Source organism: Anguilla rostrata, chromosome 11, assembly GCF_018555375.3.
Source record: "Anguilla rostrata isolate EN2019 chromosome 11, ASM1855537v3, whole genome shotgun sequence".
Classification (NCBI taxonomy): Eukaryota; Metazoa; Chordata; class Actinopteri; order Anguilliformes; family Anguillidae; genus Anguilla; species Anguilla rostrata.
The window spans coordinates 26037178-26054012 of NC_057943.1; the positions used below are offsets into that span (position 1 = coordinate 26037178).

The window sequence follows — 16835 nt, forward strand, 5'->3', positions numbered from 1 at the left end:
AACCAGCGCGGCCAGGACTCAACCCCGAGAGCCGTACAGCTGAGCAGAACCAGCGTGGTCCATCGGCGCCCGTCCCTCGCCAGTTGTACCAGCCGATCAAGGCGCTGCTCTCCACAGCAAGACTGATTTATTCGCATTGTGGGGTCTCAGGTTGCCCTGCCCATTTTGTGAACCACAGAGCCTCCTTTTGACATCACTGATGCGTAGTTAGCCTGAGCTGCGTTATAAAAAGGCTCTCAATCCTCGAAACGCGCCCCGCTCACTCCGATCAGAGATGGTCTTTTCTTCGCCTTCGGGGTGCGTAGGAGGGGAATACAGAATGAGACGCCTTGAAAGGAACTGAGCGCGGAATGATAGCGGAATATTAAATCTTTAGAGATCCCGGGAAACCGCCAGCCTGTATACAGTACTCAGAAAGGTGATAATTAATAAGATAAAAATAACCGTTCCGTTTCGAGCCAGCGGAGTCTGTTGCTATGTTCTGCCTGGGCTGTTGCCGGGACTCCCGCACGCTGAGGGCCGTTCAAAGAGAGAGAGAGAGGAGGAAGGGAAAAAAGAGGGTAATCTTACAGACGCCGGGCAGTCAACAGGAGAAAGTATGAATTATGAACGGGCCCAGAGAAGCACAGGGAGCCTTCGCTGCCAGAGCCGTCGGGTTCCTGTGTCGGAGGTAAAGAGGGGAACAAAATGAAGAGAAGAGAACAGAAGAAAGAGACGTGTCGTCCAGAGCGAGGTTTGCGCCCTCGGTGCAGTGGCTGGTCAGGTTACGGGAGGAGCTCGCGGTGTTGCGTTTGCAGCCTGCCCTCATCCCCGCGCCTCCTCTCTCTTCTTTGCTTGTTTTTCGAGCGATTTTACTCTCTACTGTTGCTGGTTCTCGGGGGGTGGGGGGGTTTGTGGATCATGCAGGGGGGGCGGGGCCGGGGGGAGGGAGGAGGGGGGCCACGCTGGTGCCTGGGAGAGACGGTGGACTTAGACGATTGCGGAACACAAACAAACGCGGAAATGTTTGGAAAGGTCTGTCCCGAGGGTCAGTTGATTCGGGACCCCAGCCCCCCTTCTTCCTCCCCATTTATGTCCCTCTCCCTCTGCCCTGATTTGAGGACAGTGCTTCCCATTATATTAAAAGCAGCCCCACTGCTTATGATGGACTGATATTTTGGGTCTGTGGTTCTGATGGACTCTGAGGGCTTGTGTCTCTGGTTCTAATAGCCAGTGATGTCTCAGGTCTGTGAATCTCATGGACTGTAATATTACAGGTCTGTTGTTCAGATGGACTATAATTCTAGGGTCTGTGGTTCTGGTTGACTCTGGTTCTGATGGATATTTCTGTTTAAAGCCTACTGTAGTCTAGATACTGACGTGCCGGTCTGTACTCGGCCTGAAGCTTGGTTTCACAGCACAAGAGAAACGTGCAGCCGAGCGATGACCGGAGTGGGGGTAAGCACCCAGTGACCCTTGACCTCCCCCATGTGCTGCCCTCCCAAATTAACAGAAGGTATCGCAGTGATGGGGTAGGCCTGTACAATATTACAGAACTGCTAATTAAGTGGGGAGACATAGAATATGGAATAAAACAAAGGAACACATGTCGGTTGTGATGTCACAGAGGGCATCTCCTCTGTCTATGATGTCATCACTCACAGAAGACTGCCCCCCTGCCATTAGCTTATAAGGCAGAATTTTATCCCTGCATGCAATGTGGAAAAATGCTGCAAAAATAGCAGAGAAATTAAAAGAATGCAGGGCAATTTAAGGCCCTTCTCAGACTAATAGTGGCGGATATTTTTATGTGGTTCCTCCCCTTCCCCTCGCTCTCTCTCGGTTGTGACATCTCAGACATTCTCTCCCTGGCACACACACACACACACACACACACACACACACACACACACATATGCGTACAGCTTGCTCTCCAGGATGAAGATCTTTGGGCAGAGGGTTGTATGATCTGGCTGTGAGGAATTTGAACATGAACTGGATCATTCCTGGAGCAAAGGTCTCTCTCTCTCCATCTCTCTTTCTCACTCTCTCTCTCTCTCCCTCTCTTGCTCTCTCGCTCTCTGCCATCGGAAATATCCCCCTCTCTGGCCCATCTCTTAAGTCTTCTTGTCAGTCTTAAATTCAAATACAAATTCTTTATTAGCATTTCGTACTTAAGCGCATTACCAAAACTTCACAGAAATTACCATGAACAGCATTGCGTAACACACACAACCAAAGGGTGATTTTTGCCCTGCGTTCTCTCCCTCTGTGTGGGGTGTGTGGTGGGGAGGATTTGGGGACTCTTCATTAACTCAGGGAGCGCATTCCAAACCTTGTTTAGTAAAGCAGTGGGAGACAGGAAGGAGATGTTCCCACAGGGAAACAAGCCCCCCTCATCCCGACTGTGCTCCCAGTGCTCCTCACTGAACCAAATACAAATAACAAACATGACGGAGCATTAGAATGGGAAGAAAAGTATATGTTGAACTTGAATGATATCAGATTAGTTTCAATATAATGTACAAAAGAAGCACAAAATAACTGTGATAACTGTATTATAATAACTGTGTGCCTGTAACACACACTGTTGTAGTAAATAGGAAAGTCAGTCTGGTACATATTCCACTGTAAATATTGTTCAATAACTGAGAAATAAATCTGATGTGAATTTTCAAAATGGTTTCTCCCAATGCTTACATCTGGCACTTTGTCAGTTGGTTGTGTCCTGAAGTAGTTCTTGTGTATTTGAGCTGCGTAGCACAATTTCAATTTCGAGCACAAGAACGAGTGTGGTGTGCGCAGTAGAAATCGTCATCTTTGAGCGAGCACTGAAATGAGTGCCTGGTATGGTATGGTATGGATGGGAAAGGAGAGCCTGATGCTCTCGCATGATAGGTTTCTAAGTGAGAAGTGCGCAGCGAAGATGTTTGCTTTAGCGGTTCGCCAACAGGAAGTTTATGACTAAGCTCGGTGCTGCTGGCCAAACAGTGCACAGAGAGCGGCGCGCATGAGGGCGGGGCTGCTCTAGAGACGCAGCCGCAGAAGAGCCTACTCTGCTCAGCTGGCCCCTCACAGTGCCCACTGTCATTCGGTTTGCCACCTGGGTAATACTGGAGGCGGGACATTAGAAGACGAGCAGGCCGGTGAATCGAGCAAAGCCCAGCGGCAACCCTACGGGGCGACATAGCTCGGGAGGTAAGACCGATGTCGCAGCGGAGGTTGCCGGTTCAACCCCGCCTGGCGCGTCGAAGTGTCCTTGACAAGACACTAACCTCCCCTAACTGCTCTGGCGAATGAGAGGCATCAATTGTAAAGCGCTTTGGATAAAAGCGCTATATAAATGCAGTCCATTTACCATTTACTTTTTGTTTGCTTCCTACCATACTGAGGCTATGGTTTTCAGCTGCCATTCTAAAGTTCCCCATGGCCAGTGGAGTGGTTGGAGTGAAGCCTACAGGACAGTAGATCTCCAGGAACAGGGTTGGGCAGCCCTTGAAGCCCTTGTGATCAGCTGGTTGAGTTCATGGGTGGAAGAAACACATGGCAAGACCTTTACTTTCTGACCCCTAGAATTTCCACCCCCAGATCCCCTAGGAGTCCATGAAGGAGTCTCATGGGGCCCTAAGAAGAAAAAAAGATTCCTCCTTTTTTCAAATATTTATACAATATATTGTTTTGTAATATTTTGAAGTATTTCCTTAAATAGTATATTTTAGACTCTCTGCAGAAATGAGGCTGTACGCACGATCCGCGCTGAATCTGGGACGTGAGATAAACTGTCATGTGACCAGAAAGACCCCCTGTTCAGAATCAGGCCCTGCTCCTGGAATCTGATTATCTGAGAGGAAAGTGTTTTCTGCCTTTCATCTCAAGGCCACACAGAAACAGCCTGATCTCTCCGTGTTAAATGAGACCTAAATGGTTCATTTAATTCTGATGTAACGTTTTTCTGAGTTGCAGGCTGCTGTAGGAAAACACAGCTTATCTTCTGCTCTCAGAAGGAGCGTATGTCGATCTGCGATGGCTGTGATTCTAGGAACAGCTCAGTTTGTAAGTGGATTATTCTACATGTGTGTACAAGCGTGTGTTTTGATTCCGTGTCTTTTGTGAAGGTGTCCCTTGTTCGCCTCCTCATGGGTTTAGTTGCTATGGCAATGTGAGCGAGTGGCAAAATCCAGACATGAAGAGCAGAGGAAATTTGAGCTCAGAGGCTCTGGTGCAGACGGCTGAAGCTCAGTCGCCAGTGCGGGGCTCGTGTGGGCTCTTCCATGCTTGTGTTAAAGCTACCGTTGGATTATCAATGTCCGCAGCTAAGGGACTCCTTTGAGAATTCCCTGGAGTTTGGTCATTTCCTGGGAATTCAGCCCAGGATGGGATTCTGATAAAGACTAATTTGGAACAGATCTTCCTCAAGCAGCTTAATCTGCTATGGATCATGGCGGTTGTGATGTCATAGTGCACAGGCCTAGTGATGTCTCAATTCACAGGCCTGATGGTGTCACAATGTAAAAGCCTAGGGTGCATTCAGATTGTTTTTTTTTTTACCTCCCTTCCTTGCATCCTTGCCTAGTATGGTCAAAATATTTGAAATTAATGTGGCTCATTCAAATTGATTATTTTATTTGTCCATGTCTGTAATTGAAGTGGCTTCAAACTGATGCTTGAAAGACCAAAGATGTTCCATTTGCCTAATACATGTTTTGTCAATTCCTCTGTCTTCACGTCCTTTCCTTGCTTCCTTTTCTTGTGTCCTCCATTGGGTGAAGCTAGGAGCAAGGAAAGCATGCAAGGAAAGGAAGTAAGGTAGTAAAAATAAGTGATTGGAATAAGCCCATTTTGACAACGGAGGATTCCAGAGGTCAATTTCACATATTTTTGAGCTGTTTAGCCTTCCAGACTAGGAAAGGTCACAAGTAAAGGAAGCAAGGAGGTAAAAATAAGTGATTGGAACACACCCCTGATGTCTGTATTCTCAATGTCTAGACTCTAGAGCCTGGGTTTTCAACAGGAGCGCCACGGACCCCTAGGGGTACTTGAACATACTGTAGGGGCTCACTGCCCAGACTTGATATGCAATGACTGTATGTAAAGATTTGGGAAAATACTTAAAAATATAAATTATTTTGAAAATATAACCTTTTTAGCTTATGATTGGAGTCCCCTGAATGCCTTTAAGTTTGGGTGGGGCCCCGTAGATCAGAAAAGTCCTGGTCAAGAGCAAAAAAAATCTTTTTTAAAAACACTGCTTTTAATTTCTCTCCCTGAACTTAGTGGCATCTATGATAAAAAGATTATTGTACAACCCAAAGGCATCATTGTTGGTGGAGAAGTTACTCTTGGAGCTGAAACCTTTACCAGATGACACATGATTGGAAATATGGGGAGAGGTGAAGGCTGCAGAGTGCCTCTAATTGAGGTATTTCAAGTTCAAGTTGCCATAGATGCCACACTGCTGGACAGTAACAGCTGAAACAGAAGCAGCCTAGGAAAAAAATTTAATGGACAGAAGCCAAGGGGAAAAAAAACTCAATTAGAATTCCACACTGTCTACTGGGACAGTTTCTTCAAAGCTTGATCTCCGCATATTCTATGAACTTATGCCTTTTTAAAAAATATTCTTCTCCACATCATTGCTTTTCGTGTGTTGCTTTTGTGGTTTTGCCTTGTCCCCTCGTCTTTGATATTAAATTATGTGCCATTGCCGGCTCATAACTGCTTATTTGGGACTCTTTTCCCTCCTGTCACTGGGAGTCATTTTTTAAGTAGCCTTGCAAGTATTGGGAGTGTCAGAAGGGGGCAGTGTATAAATTAGAAGAGTCATTTATGTGACCGTTCCTGCTGGGAGACCCAGGCTGCGTCTCTACGGGACAGTGCCCGTGGCTGGCTGCGTCTCTACGGGACAGTGCCCGTGGCTGGCTGCGTCTCTACGGGACAGTGCCCGTGGCTGGCTGCGTCTCTACGGGACAGTGCCCGTGGCTCGCTGCGTCTCTACGGGACAGTGCCCGTGGCTGGCTGCGTCTCTACGGGACAGTGCCCGTGGCTCGCTGCGTCTCTACGGGACAGTGCCCGTGGCTGGCTGCGTCTCTACGGGACAGTGCCCGTGGCTGGCTGCGTCTCTACGGGACAGTGCCCGTGGCTGGCTGCGTCTCTACGGGACAGTGCCCGTGGCTCACTGCGTCTCTACGGGGCAGTGCCCGTGGCTCACTGCGTCTCTACGGGACAGTGCCCGTGGCTGGCTGCGTCTCTACGGGACAGTGCCCGTGGCTGGCTGCGTCTCTACGGGACAGTGCCCGTGGCTCACCGCCAGCCCCCGGGGGTCTCCTGCTGGTGTTCCCAAGCACAGCTGGGATAACACACCTGAACAGCATGTTCCAGCTCATTCTGGCTCCTTTAAGGATTCCCACTTTTTGTTTTTGCCTCTTAGTCACTGGTATTTCAGCTAGTTCCTGTAAATCAGTAGTCCAACTATAAATATTCCACTTGTGCTCCATATAATTTGTTTTATTAGCAGAAACTGTTCTCTGGTGACTTACACACTTACACAACGGTACTTGTTTTCCTTGACAAGTTTAGTAATCCCCAAAATGAATGATAATGAATGAAAAATATGTGAAATACAAATAGGAACACTTGTTCCTCTTTCTATGCAGGTTACTTTTTTGGTGAGTTTGAAATAATTTTTCCATTTAGTCTTCATCTTGGGAGGGTCATTGAGCTGATTAGGGAAGCTGGGAGAACATAATGATCTGGTTGGGCTGTAGTTTGACCTTTGCAAATGATTATAGTTCCTTTCTCTACAAGCTGGTTGAGGTTGTTCTGGATCGATACCATGTCCCAGGCGAGTTCCAAGACCTCATACTGGACTATTACAATTGCTTCAGGTTGACAGTCTCCTCTGGACCTACAACAGATTGCTGTGGTGCAGTGGCACAGTCTCAAAAAAGGGATCATCATTGGATGCACTATTACAGTGATCATTTTTGTCTTAGCCATGTACATGCTGGTGAAGTCGGCTCATATGGAGCCTGTGGGCCCACAGACCAAATCTGGCATGCGATAACCTCCCCATCAGGGCCTACATGGATGATCTAACAGTGACTACATTGTCTGTCCCATCTCATTCATCAGTGTTGAGGAGAAGCCAACACTTGCTGCTAGGACCTCCTCTACTTGCCTTGCAGCAGCGCAATACTGGGAACTGAAAGTTGATCTAGTGAGACTTAAGTTCCCAGAATACACTGCAGTGACATCACCCTTGGGAAGACCATATTGAGGAGGTTACCGAGAGGAAGAGGGCAAAGTATGCCTAGCTGCTGGAGCAATGGCTCAGTGGGTGGCACGGGAGATGTGAATCTATTGAAGTGGGTTGTAGGGGGTTTGATTGACAGTCTGGCTGTTGGGCCTACAGCCTACTGGGCATGACAGGGGCATACAGGCGGAGGGCCACCAAGTTGGTAACAGAGGCAGCAGAATGTGTCTCTATCAAGAGGAGTGATCAGTGCGTGAAAATGTAGCACTACTAGGACACAAGCTGGGTCATCTGGGTGAGGGTGTGTGATGTTGAAAGACCCAAAACACCCAATGACCCCAGGTTACATCACTGATGATGTATCCAAGTGCAATGCAAGATGTATTCTTCAGAAAAGAGGGGTCAGAGGTCGAGGGTCTGAGTGGGAGGGATGGGATTTGGAGGAAAGGTGGTGCGAGCTAGACTGAGTGGTCAGTCGGTACTAATGTGTTGGCTGCTGGGATTGGAGACCATGCTCCTCACTGGAGGGAAGATGTCACTCAAACAGTGAGAGCAGAATACAGCCATACACACCACATTCTGCTGAGCTCCACTGGACTTCTGTTGAGTTTGTGACCTGTGTATCTGTGAGTGTGCATGCATGATATGTGTGTGTGGATGTGTGTGAAATAGGGCATCATTACCCGGGAGAGAGAGAAAGAGAGAGAGAGAATCAGTGAGTTGTTTGAGAGACAGAAAGTGTGGTACAATAACAACATCCATATTGAGTATGATAAGCCTAATGAACATAACAGGCCCTGTGAACACCGCCCACCCCCTCCAGGGCTCCTCTGCTCTAATAACAGGTGCAGGATTCTCCAGCCCCTTGTAAGGGGTACAAAGGGGATGTAATAAAGAAGGAAATCAGAGAATGAAGCCCAGGGCATAAACATCAGGCCTTAGAATTGATTCCGATTTGATACAGTCGTTGAAAATCCACAGAACCACAGACTTTAATTTAATTCAGTGATGTTTTCAATGTTTAATTTGGAGTTAATGTTTAATGTTGATGTGCTGTACATGCATTAAAATTAATGGAGCATAATAACACAAAAACATTATGACTCTGTGTGTGATATTGCTGGCCATGGAAAGATCATTTTAAATGTTCGATTGTATTTCAGTGTAGAGGGATTTTAATGACTTGTATATCAGAGACCCTTTTCAGAGTGCTTTCTCACCAGCTCTCTTTTACCTGAAAGGAACCAGGGATGAGCTTCATTGCAACCCTTCTCTGTTTCTCTTGAGTCAGCAGAATTTGATATTCAGCTCTGGACCGGCAGGACAGAGAGGATTATGGGAGATACAGGGAGGTGCCGAGGTATAGGGAGATAAACAGAGTTGGCACGGGAGACTAGTGTATAGATCTGTGTGTTGGAGAAGCTGGCTGTCAGATTTTATTCATTCACAGTGACACCACAGTTGTCAGGATGCTGTGACAGCCGGGTGGATGATACTGCTGGAGATGGGCGGTCAGTCTTTGGGAGGGCGTGGGGTCAGTCAGGCATCAGATTTTTGGTCAGTCTTTGGGAGGGTGTGTGGTCAATCAGGTGTCTGAGTTTTGTCAGTCTTTGGGAGGGTGTGATCAGTGTGGTGCCTTTTGGAGGGTGTGTTGTGTTAGTTGTTTGGGACGCCCTGCTTCTGTTGCCAGGAAGGAGAGAAGAAGTGCTGAACTCACACTCAGGCATTAGCAATCAATCACAGATTTGGGCACAGCCTCTCTCACAGAGCCACAAGGGCCAGCACAAACCGCTGGATCTGGAGAGCCACAGAGAAAGGAGGCAGTTTAGAGGAACAACTAAAACCCCTCCCCCTCCCCCCAAGCCACTAGCACAGAAACTTCCTGCTCATCAACTTCAGCACAAATCAATACATGGAGACAGCAAGAAACACAGGCTCAGCTAACAGTATGTGTTAGCTGTCTTCTCACCCAGACCGAAAAAATCTTAACTGCACCACGGTATGAAAAAGTACAGCTTTTGGCCCTGCTTAGGGGAACATCAGAAACGATCCAGTGAACTGAGCCCTTTGTTGAGGTCAGTAAAAAAACAAAAAATAAAGAGGGGAAAAAAGGAAAGTTGGTTTGTGCCATAAATGAAACTTTTAAAAATCATCCCCTTCTCTGCTTGAAGCGCCCCCTCTCCACAATCAGTGGAGGAATCAGACTGCTTTGTACTTTGAAAAATAACTCACACATAATCAGGGCTGTGGATTTAGACACCTTCAAACCTGTGCTTTTCTGGAGTAATGTCAGCAGACTGTCAGATATGAACTGCACATGACCACTGTGCTCTCTCTGCATTCTTTTCCTCTCTCTCTCTCTTTCACATTCTGTCTCTCCAACTGTACTATTGCAGTAGGGTTGGAGTGCATATTTAATAATTTTTTGTGCATTTTTTTTTAAATTTCCTTTTTTTATAGAATTTCATTTCTTGGGTGTTTTTTATTTTCATGTGTGTGGGGTTTGTTGTGATTTTGTGTTTCTATTGGTTAGAGTTTATTTGTAAAATGTTGAGTAATGAGAAATGCCTCCTTTAAGTGTTAAAATAAAGGGGAATCAAGGGTAAAGGTATTTCTCTCATCTCCCTCTCTGTCTCTCTCCCTATCCTCTGTGTTTGCTCAAGGCCCCCACTCTCCTTCCTAAGGACTTGGCCTCTTCCTCCTCTCCTGTCTCCTTCCTTTCATCCCTTCATCACTGGCTGCCTGGGATCTCCTTACAGTCGCCTGCTGGCTGTTATTTTTTGTAGTGTCTGTGCGTGCGAGTTAGGGTGTGTAAGAGAGATAGAGAGAGAGAGAGAGAGAGAGTGTGTGAGTCACAGGGGAGAGGGGTGTCTGCATGCGTGTGTAAGTGTGTGCGCGGTGTGTTGATGTGTGCCGTGTGTGTGCGTAGGTAAGTGTGTGCACGTGTGTGTAAGAGTGTGTGCGTGCGTGTATGAGAGCGTGTGCACGCGTGTGTGAGCGTGTGTGCGTGTGTGTGTAAGTGTGTCGCAGGTTGTAAGTGTGTGTAAGGGGCGCGTGTGTGCATTGAAGGCGTGCCGCGTGTGTAGCTGTGTGTGTGTGTGTAGTGTGTGTGTGTGTGTGTAAGTGTGTGCGCGCGTGTGTGTGTGTGTGCGCGCGCGTGTGTGTAAGTGTGTGCGTGTGTGTGTGTAAGTGTGTGTGCACGTGTGTGTAGAGTGTGGCAGCGCAGTGTGTGTGTAAGGCGTGTGTTTCGTGTATTGCCGGAGTGAGTACATGGGGTTGCATGGAGTGTTGGAGCAGGGTGCGCTGCGGTGTGTGTAAGTGTGTGTGTGCGTGGGTGTAAGTGCGTGTGTAAGTGTGTGAGCGCGTGTGTGTGTAAGTGTGTGTGCGCGTGGGTGTAAGTGTGTGTGTAAGTGTGTGCGCGCGTGTGTGTGTAAATGTGTGTGCGCGTGGGTGTAAGTGTGTGTGTAAGTGTGTGTAAGTGTGTGCACGTGTGTGTAAGACCGTGTGCGCATACGTACATGTGTGTGATGCAGAGCCGTTTCTCCCTGTCATTAACCCCAGGAGCTCAGAGTACACTGGGGCATTGCACAATGGAGATCAACCACATCTGGAGCCAGAGGGGCCCTCGGGATAAACAAACACACTATAAATACCCAGCGTTATCAGGACACGCGTTTTATTCATGTCTTTTAAATCAGCTATTGAGTTAATTTAACACTGAGCTATCCTCTGGGAAAGGTAGATTACACAGGGACTGCAGCTCAATGAGATTCTAATCACATTCACCCAGGACTGCAACATGAAGGGCCCTCTTCTGTGAGCCTCGTCACACTGTCTTCAGCCAGTCACTAAGGCAGCAGATGGCATTACAGCCGTCCCATGTTGCATTAGCTATTCTTTTAGGGGATTCCAGAAGACCCCGTGAAGTGGTCGTTGATTGGTTTTTGGAAAGAGCTGAAATAAATGTGAAACCAACAGGCGTGCCGCATCCAGTGCAGGAAGCGGGGGGGGATGACACGTTTCGCAGGATGCATGCTGTGGGGGTCTTTTGAAGAGCTGTGAATGATTAATTGACCTTGGATCTGGTGTGACGAATCTAATCAAACACAGACCATGAAAGAAGGGATGATATAATGGTGGTAGCTAATGGAACACCATGAAAGGGAGTCGCTCATAGCATGGCTGAGAACCGCTTTAGGGACAGTGTTAATGGATGAGCAGGATGTGTCAAACCCACACCCCACCCCCCTATGTACAGATACACACACACACACGCTCACATGTATATGCACAGACACACTCACGCGTGCGCACGCACACTCACACATGCACAGTACACACGTACATTATATTCAACCACACACATACAGTATGCTCCTGTACAATCTCACAAATTAGGGGTCTGTGCGGGACTGCTTTTCACAACCCGCGCTTGCCCACTGCCGCAACATAAAATTTCACTACAGCCTCACAAGTACCCAACACACTCACCCATGCATCCACACACACTCACATCCAAACAGACTAGATGTGTCGAATTACTTCACTCTTCCTCAGAGTCTGAATGAAGTCTCTCCCTTGAGGTGACAGCATTATCATTTCCCATTGTGTGAAAGCCCTTTGTGGAATGTCAGGGGGACATGCTGATCATCAGGTGTGTTCACATAAAAAGGGCCCCACTAGCTCACATGCCAGCCAGGATCTCTGGATCAGGTTTAGGGTTGGCGTGAAATGCTCTCCGTGGCACTGGGAGCAGCTATCAGCTGTCGCTACAGTTACACGGTCTGCCTCTGATGAAAGCTCACATTTTAGCTCCTAATGTTGTTATGTGCAGCGGGGACTAAAAGTCTGAGGTCTTGCATAAGCTGGTGGAATCCGTGCCAAGCGGAGTGAAGGTGGCAATCAAGGTCCAAGGCAGACAAACAAAGTACTTACAATTTTTGGCCTTCAGTAAATAACTACACACTTTCTCTGACTTATATTATGAAAAAATGATGTATTCTTGAGTAAGACGTATAAAGGGAATAGCATGATTGTATTAGACCTTGATAAATAATGAAAACAATTGGGTCTTTGTTGTGTCCTCAGACTTTCTGTCCCCATTGTATCTCCTGATATAGTACAATGTACTATAAAGGACTATAAATAAGGCAATACATTACAAGCCTATGTAGGATAGTATTTTATTCATAATAATTGATTCTGTGCTCAGAACTGAGAAAGATGACACTGTGTGTATGAGAGCTGCCCCATGTGTTCTTTCTCAGTTCTGACTTCTCAGCCTCCTAGGGATCCTGGTCAAAGGTCACTGAAAGTCACAGACTCTATAGGCTCAGATAGCAAGCTCTGTATTCTTAACATTGAACTTGTTTCCCTGTGTTATTCTTTTTTAAATATAAATTTGGCACCCAGCATGGGGTTGAACATGCCCAATTCCTACCCTAATTTGGAATGTCCAATTATTTGCAACCACAGCCATGTTCATGTGTAAACCCTACTGCCGATCCAGGAGAAAGCAGATGACCACCGTTTTCCTCGGAAACGTGTGGTGTTTCCAGCTGCTTCTTTTCAGACCGCAGAATACCGGCTGAGTGGAGTCGGAAGAGAAGACCTTTGGCATGCAGCTTTAGTCATGTAGTTCATGGGTGCCCTCCTGACCAGCAGGGGTCATTGCATCGCTCTGTGGAGCCTCGGTCCACAGCCGGCACTGGATTTGATCTGAGACCATAGGGCTCATCCATGCATTACAGTGTGGTGCCTTATCCGAATGAGCCACCCAGCAGCCTTCTCTGTACTGTTGATAGCAGGATTGTTATAATTAGATTTCGATAAAATTTAGAATATATAGGAATGGGCATGGCCAAGAACAGACATTCTGTTTGTCGCAGTACCAGTTGCAATACTGTATATTCTCTGCCCCTGCCCACACCTCTAACAAATATGTATAACCTACCCAATACACTTATCTGACCTAACCACCAGTAAGGAAGCAGTGAGTATGGAAATGATGGAGGAGCATTTGATTACTGCAGAGAATCTGTGGTGAAGAAGGGCACACTTGGAGTGGTGGGTGGGCAGAGAGTAAACTGCAGGATCGCGGGCAATAGTAGAGGGAGTGTTTGAAGTTGCTTGAAAATCTTGTCATGCCTTTCTTTTTGCTCGTCCCAACTCTGTTGAGTTACATACCGGGAAGCCTTTTCCCTGGTGGGGTCTGTGGAGAACTGAATGGAAGGTTGTGAGTGGGGGGGAGTGGGTGGGTGGGGGGGGGGGTGTATTACTGGAAGTTCAAATATGGCTTTGTTTAATTGTTGTTCTTTAAAGCCAGCAGAAATCCCCACTGGGGTACAAGCCCTTGTTCCAGGATGGATACACAAACCCCAGAATAACAGCTTCCTGTGGTCAGGCTTAAAGTGCATTTCCTGTCCCCCTAAAACCTTCCCCCCAGCCCCTTTTCCTTCCCATGGGTTCTCTGATGTCTCGAAAATACACACACATGCACCCTCATACACACACACACACACACACACACACACACACACAATCACTCACCCGTCCTGACTTGATTTTAATATGAATTGAACATGCATTTCATATGCTGAAGAGAAAACTTTAGGCGACTAGCCTTTGAAACAAGAATTTTCTAGTACAGAGCCAATTCAAGGAAAAATCTGTCTTTGTCCCGAACGTTATAGAGCTCACTGTGTGTAGGAATGTGTGTGCATGCATGTGGGTGCGTGTCTGTCTGGGTGCATGCATGTGCGAGTGTGCATATGTGTGAGGGGGTTATAAACAGCCTATTTTTAGTCGCGGAGGGTCATGCAACAGCTGAGTAAACTGTTATGATGGCTCAGGCTCGCCTCCAGCCTGCGACTGCTCTGTTCTGCTCCTGCGCTTCACAAACTTCAGCCCTGCCCTGAGCCTTTAAGAAGAGTACACCTCCCTCTCAACTCATCCCCACATGCACCCACCCTTCACCCATTCACTCATCCCCACATCCGCCCGCCCTTCACCCATTCACTCGTCCCCACATCCGCCCGCCCTTCACCCATTCACTCATCCCCACATCCGCCCACCCTTCACCCATTCACTCATCCCCACATCCGCCCACCCTTCACCCATTCACTCATCCCCACATCCACCCACCCTTCACCCATTCACTCATCCCCACATCCACCCACCCTTCACCCATTCACTCATCCCCACATCCACCCACCCTTCACCCATTCACTCATCCCCTCGTTCTCCGCTCTCGCCCTGCTCTCTGCCAGTGTCACCCCTCTCTCTGAACACTTCTGGGGCCACACTGGGGAGGGGAGTGGATCGTTCTCACTCCTCCATCTGAATTTCTTTCTCTCCTCTATATGAATTGAGGTTTTAAATTTCAAAAAATATGTTTTCCCCCTTCTCTTTCTCCCTCCCTCTTCCTCTCTTTCTCTCTTGTGCCTGCTTGTTTCAGTTCAGTACAGCTTGGCATGGTTTATTGGCATTAAGTACATTATGTGAATATTGCCAATGTGTACAGTGAATGCTGCAGTGCAGTAAAACACACAAACATTTTTTACTAAATAATAAATACCCTAAGCATGTAAACGGTATATTTAACAACAAAATAATATGCAGATTATAAGGAAAATAGAGTGAAACTTAAGATGTTTTGATGACATTTTTAAACTTCTCTCTCTCTGAAAAACTGACTGGCTGATGTACCGACAGCTGTTTGCTGCTGATTAAGTGATTGTGTTCCTTATTTATTTGTTTATTTATTTTATTATGAATTTCGTTTTAATTTTCTTTCTTTTTTGCTCTGTGTCTTGCTAAATATTGTAGATTTGTGTGCTTCATTTTTCCCTTTTCTTGTTAATTAAGGGAAATTAACCCTCTCTCTCTCTCTCTCTCTCTCTCTCTCTCTCTCTCTCTCTCTCCCTCTCTCTCTCTCTCCCTCTCTCTCTCTCTCTCTCTCTCTCTCTCTCTCTCTCTCTCTCTCTCTCTCTCTCTCTCCCTCTCTCTCTCTCTCTCTCTCTCTCTCTCTCTCTCTCTCTCTCTCTCTCTCTCTCGCTCTCTCTCTCTCTCTCAGAATCCTACTCTGTGGGGGGCAGCGAGGGCAGCATCTCCACCTCTGTGGCGTCGCTGCCCCCTCAGGCCTCGGGAAGCTCCGCCCCCAGCTCTCCCGGCTCCCGCCGCTCCGTCAGCACTCTCAAGAAGTGGCTGACCAATCCCGTGCGCAAGCTGAGCTCCGCGGGCGTAGCCGGGGGCGGAGCCAAGGGGGAGCGTCAGGCGCGCAGGCCGGAGGGCAAGCCTCCCACTCCCCGGCAGAGCCAGGACCTGGGCCCCTCTGGGGGGCCTGAGGAGGCCTTCACCATCCTGCCTACTGCTGACAAAGAGCCGGTAAGGGCCACACCCATTCTGCTGGGGAGGGGGTGGGGGCTCTGGACGAGACACCACGTCGTTTCCTCCCAAGTTTAAACTCCAACTGTGCCTCTTCACTTACCTCAGTACCACCTGCGCCTGCACAGTGGAAGTACTTCAGTTTCTGCAAGCGCACACCTCCAGTAACTGGTCAGGTCCCTGCGGTCCGGGTGCTACAGGCCAGAGCTAGCGCCAGTCTGAACCTCATCTCTCACTGGTGATGGCTGGCAGCCTGTGGGCGCTCAGAGTGCTGTCAGTAGAAGCTAATTCTGTGATGATCCCAGGTACTCTGGCCCATTTAAAGCTGACCTACTGTTTGGAAGGACAGGGCCAACAGTTTCCTGCTGCCGAGGGTTTAGATGCTGATGTAGCGGGAACAGTTGCTCTGCAGAGAGTAGAGCCCAGTTTGCGGTGAGCGCCTTTCCTGGCTGAGTCCCTCAGTAATGCGAGGACCCGCTATTATGTCCGTTACCATGGCAACATCAGCTTCCTGGTAGTTAAGCTTCTGAACACTTCTTCTTGTGAAGGCGACAAACTTGCATGCAAATTCTGAAAATATGAACGGGAAGTTAATTCTGATGTCTACATGGCTGCAGCTGAGGTAAATGCCCCCTGCACCTGCAGTATTAACACACATGTGCAGTTATAATGATCCTCTCTGCGCAGCTGCAGTTATAAGCTCCCTCTCTGCGCAGCTGCAGTTATAAGCTCCCTCTCCCTGCGCAGCTGTAGTTATACCCTCCCTCTCCCTGCGCAGCCACATTCATAAGCTCCCTCTCCCTGCGCAGCCACATTCATAAGCTCCCTCTCCCTGCGCAGCTGCAGTTATAAGCTCCCTCCCTGCGCAGCTGCAGTTATAAGCTCCCTCCCTGCGCAGCTGCAGTTATAAGCTCCCTCTCCCTGCGCAGCTGTAGTTATACCCTCCCTCTCTCTGCGCAGCTGCAGTTATAAGCTCTCTGTCCCTGCGAAGCTGCTGTTATAACCTCCCTCTCTCTGCACAGCTGCAGTTATAAACTCTCTGTCCCTGCACAGCTGCAGTTATAACCTCCCTCTCCCTGCGCAGCTGCAGTTATACCCTCCCTCTCTCTGCGCAGCTGCAGTTATAAGCTCTCTGTCCCTGCGCAGCTGCAGTTAAAAGCTCCCTCTCTCTGCGCAGTGCAGGCGCAGTAAATGTTGTGCTTTGTTTTGCAGGAGTGGA

General features: G+C 48.0%; 1 protein-coding gene across 2 annotated transcripts in view; it reads left to right on the forward strand.

The window, feature by feature from the left end:
- Window positions 1-16835, forward strand: part of arhgef25a (Rho guanine nucleotide exchange factor (GEF) 25a) — a 68752-nt gene that overhangs the window by 26272 nt on the left and 25645 nt on the right. For both annotated transcript variants that reach the window (XM_064299031.1, XM_064299032.1), the window contains 2 exons: window positions 15306-15616; window positions 16829-16835. The exon at window positions 16829-16835 is cut by the window's right edge and continues 98 nt beyond it. In XM_064299031.1, coding sequence (XP_064155101.1) covers window positions 15306-15616; window positions 16829-16835 — 318 coding nt within the window. The remainder of the gene's footprint in view (window positions 1-15305; window positions 15617-16828) is intronic.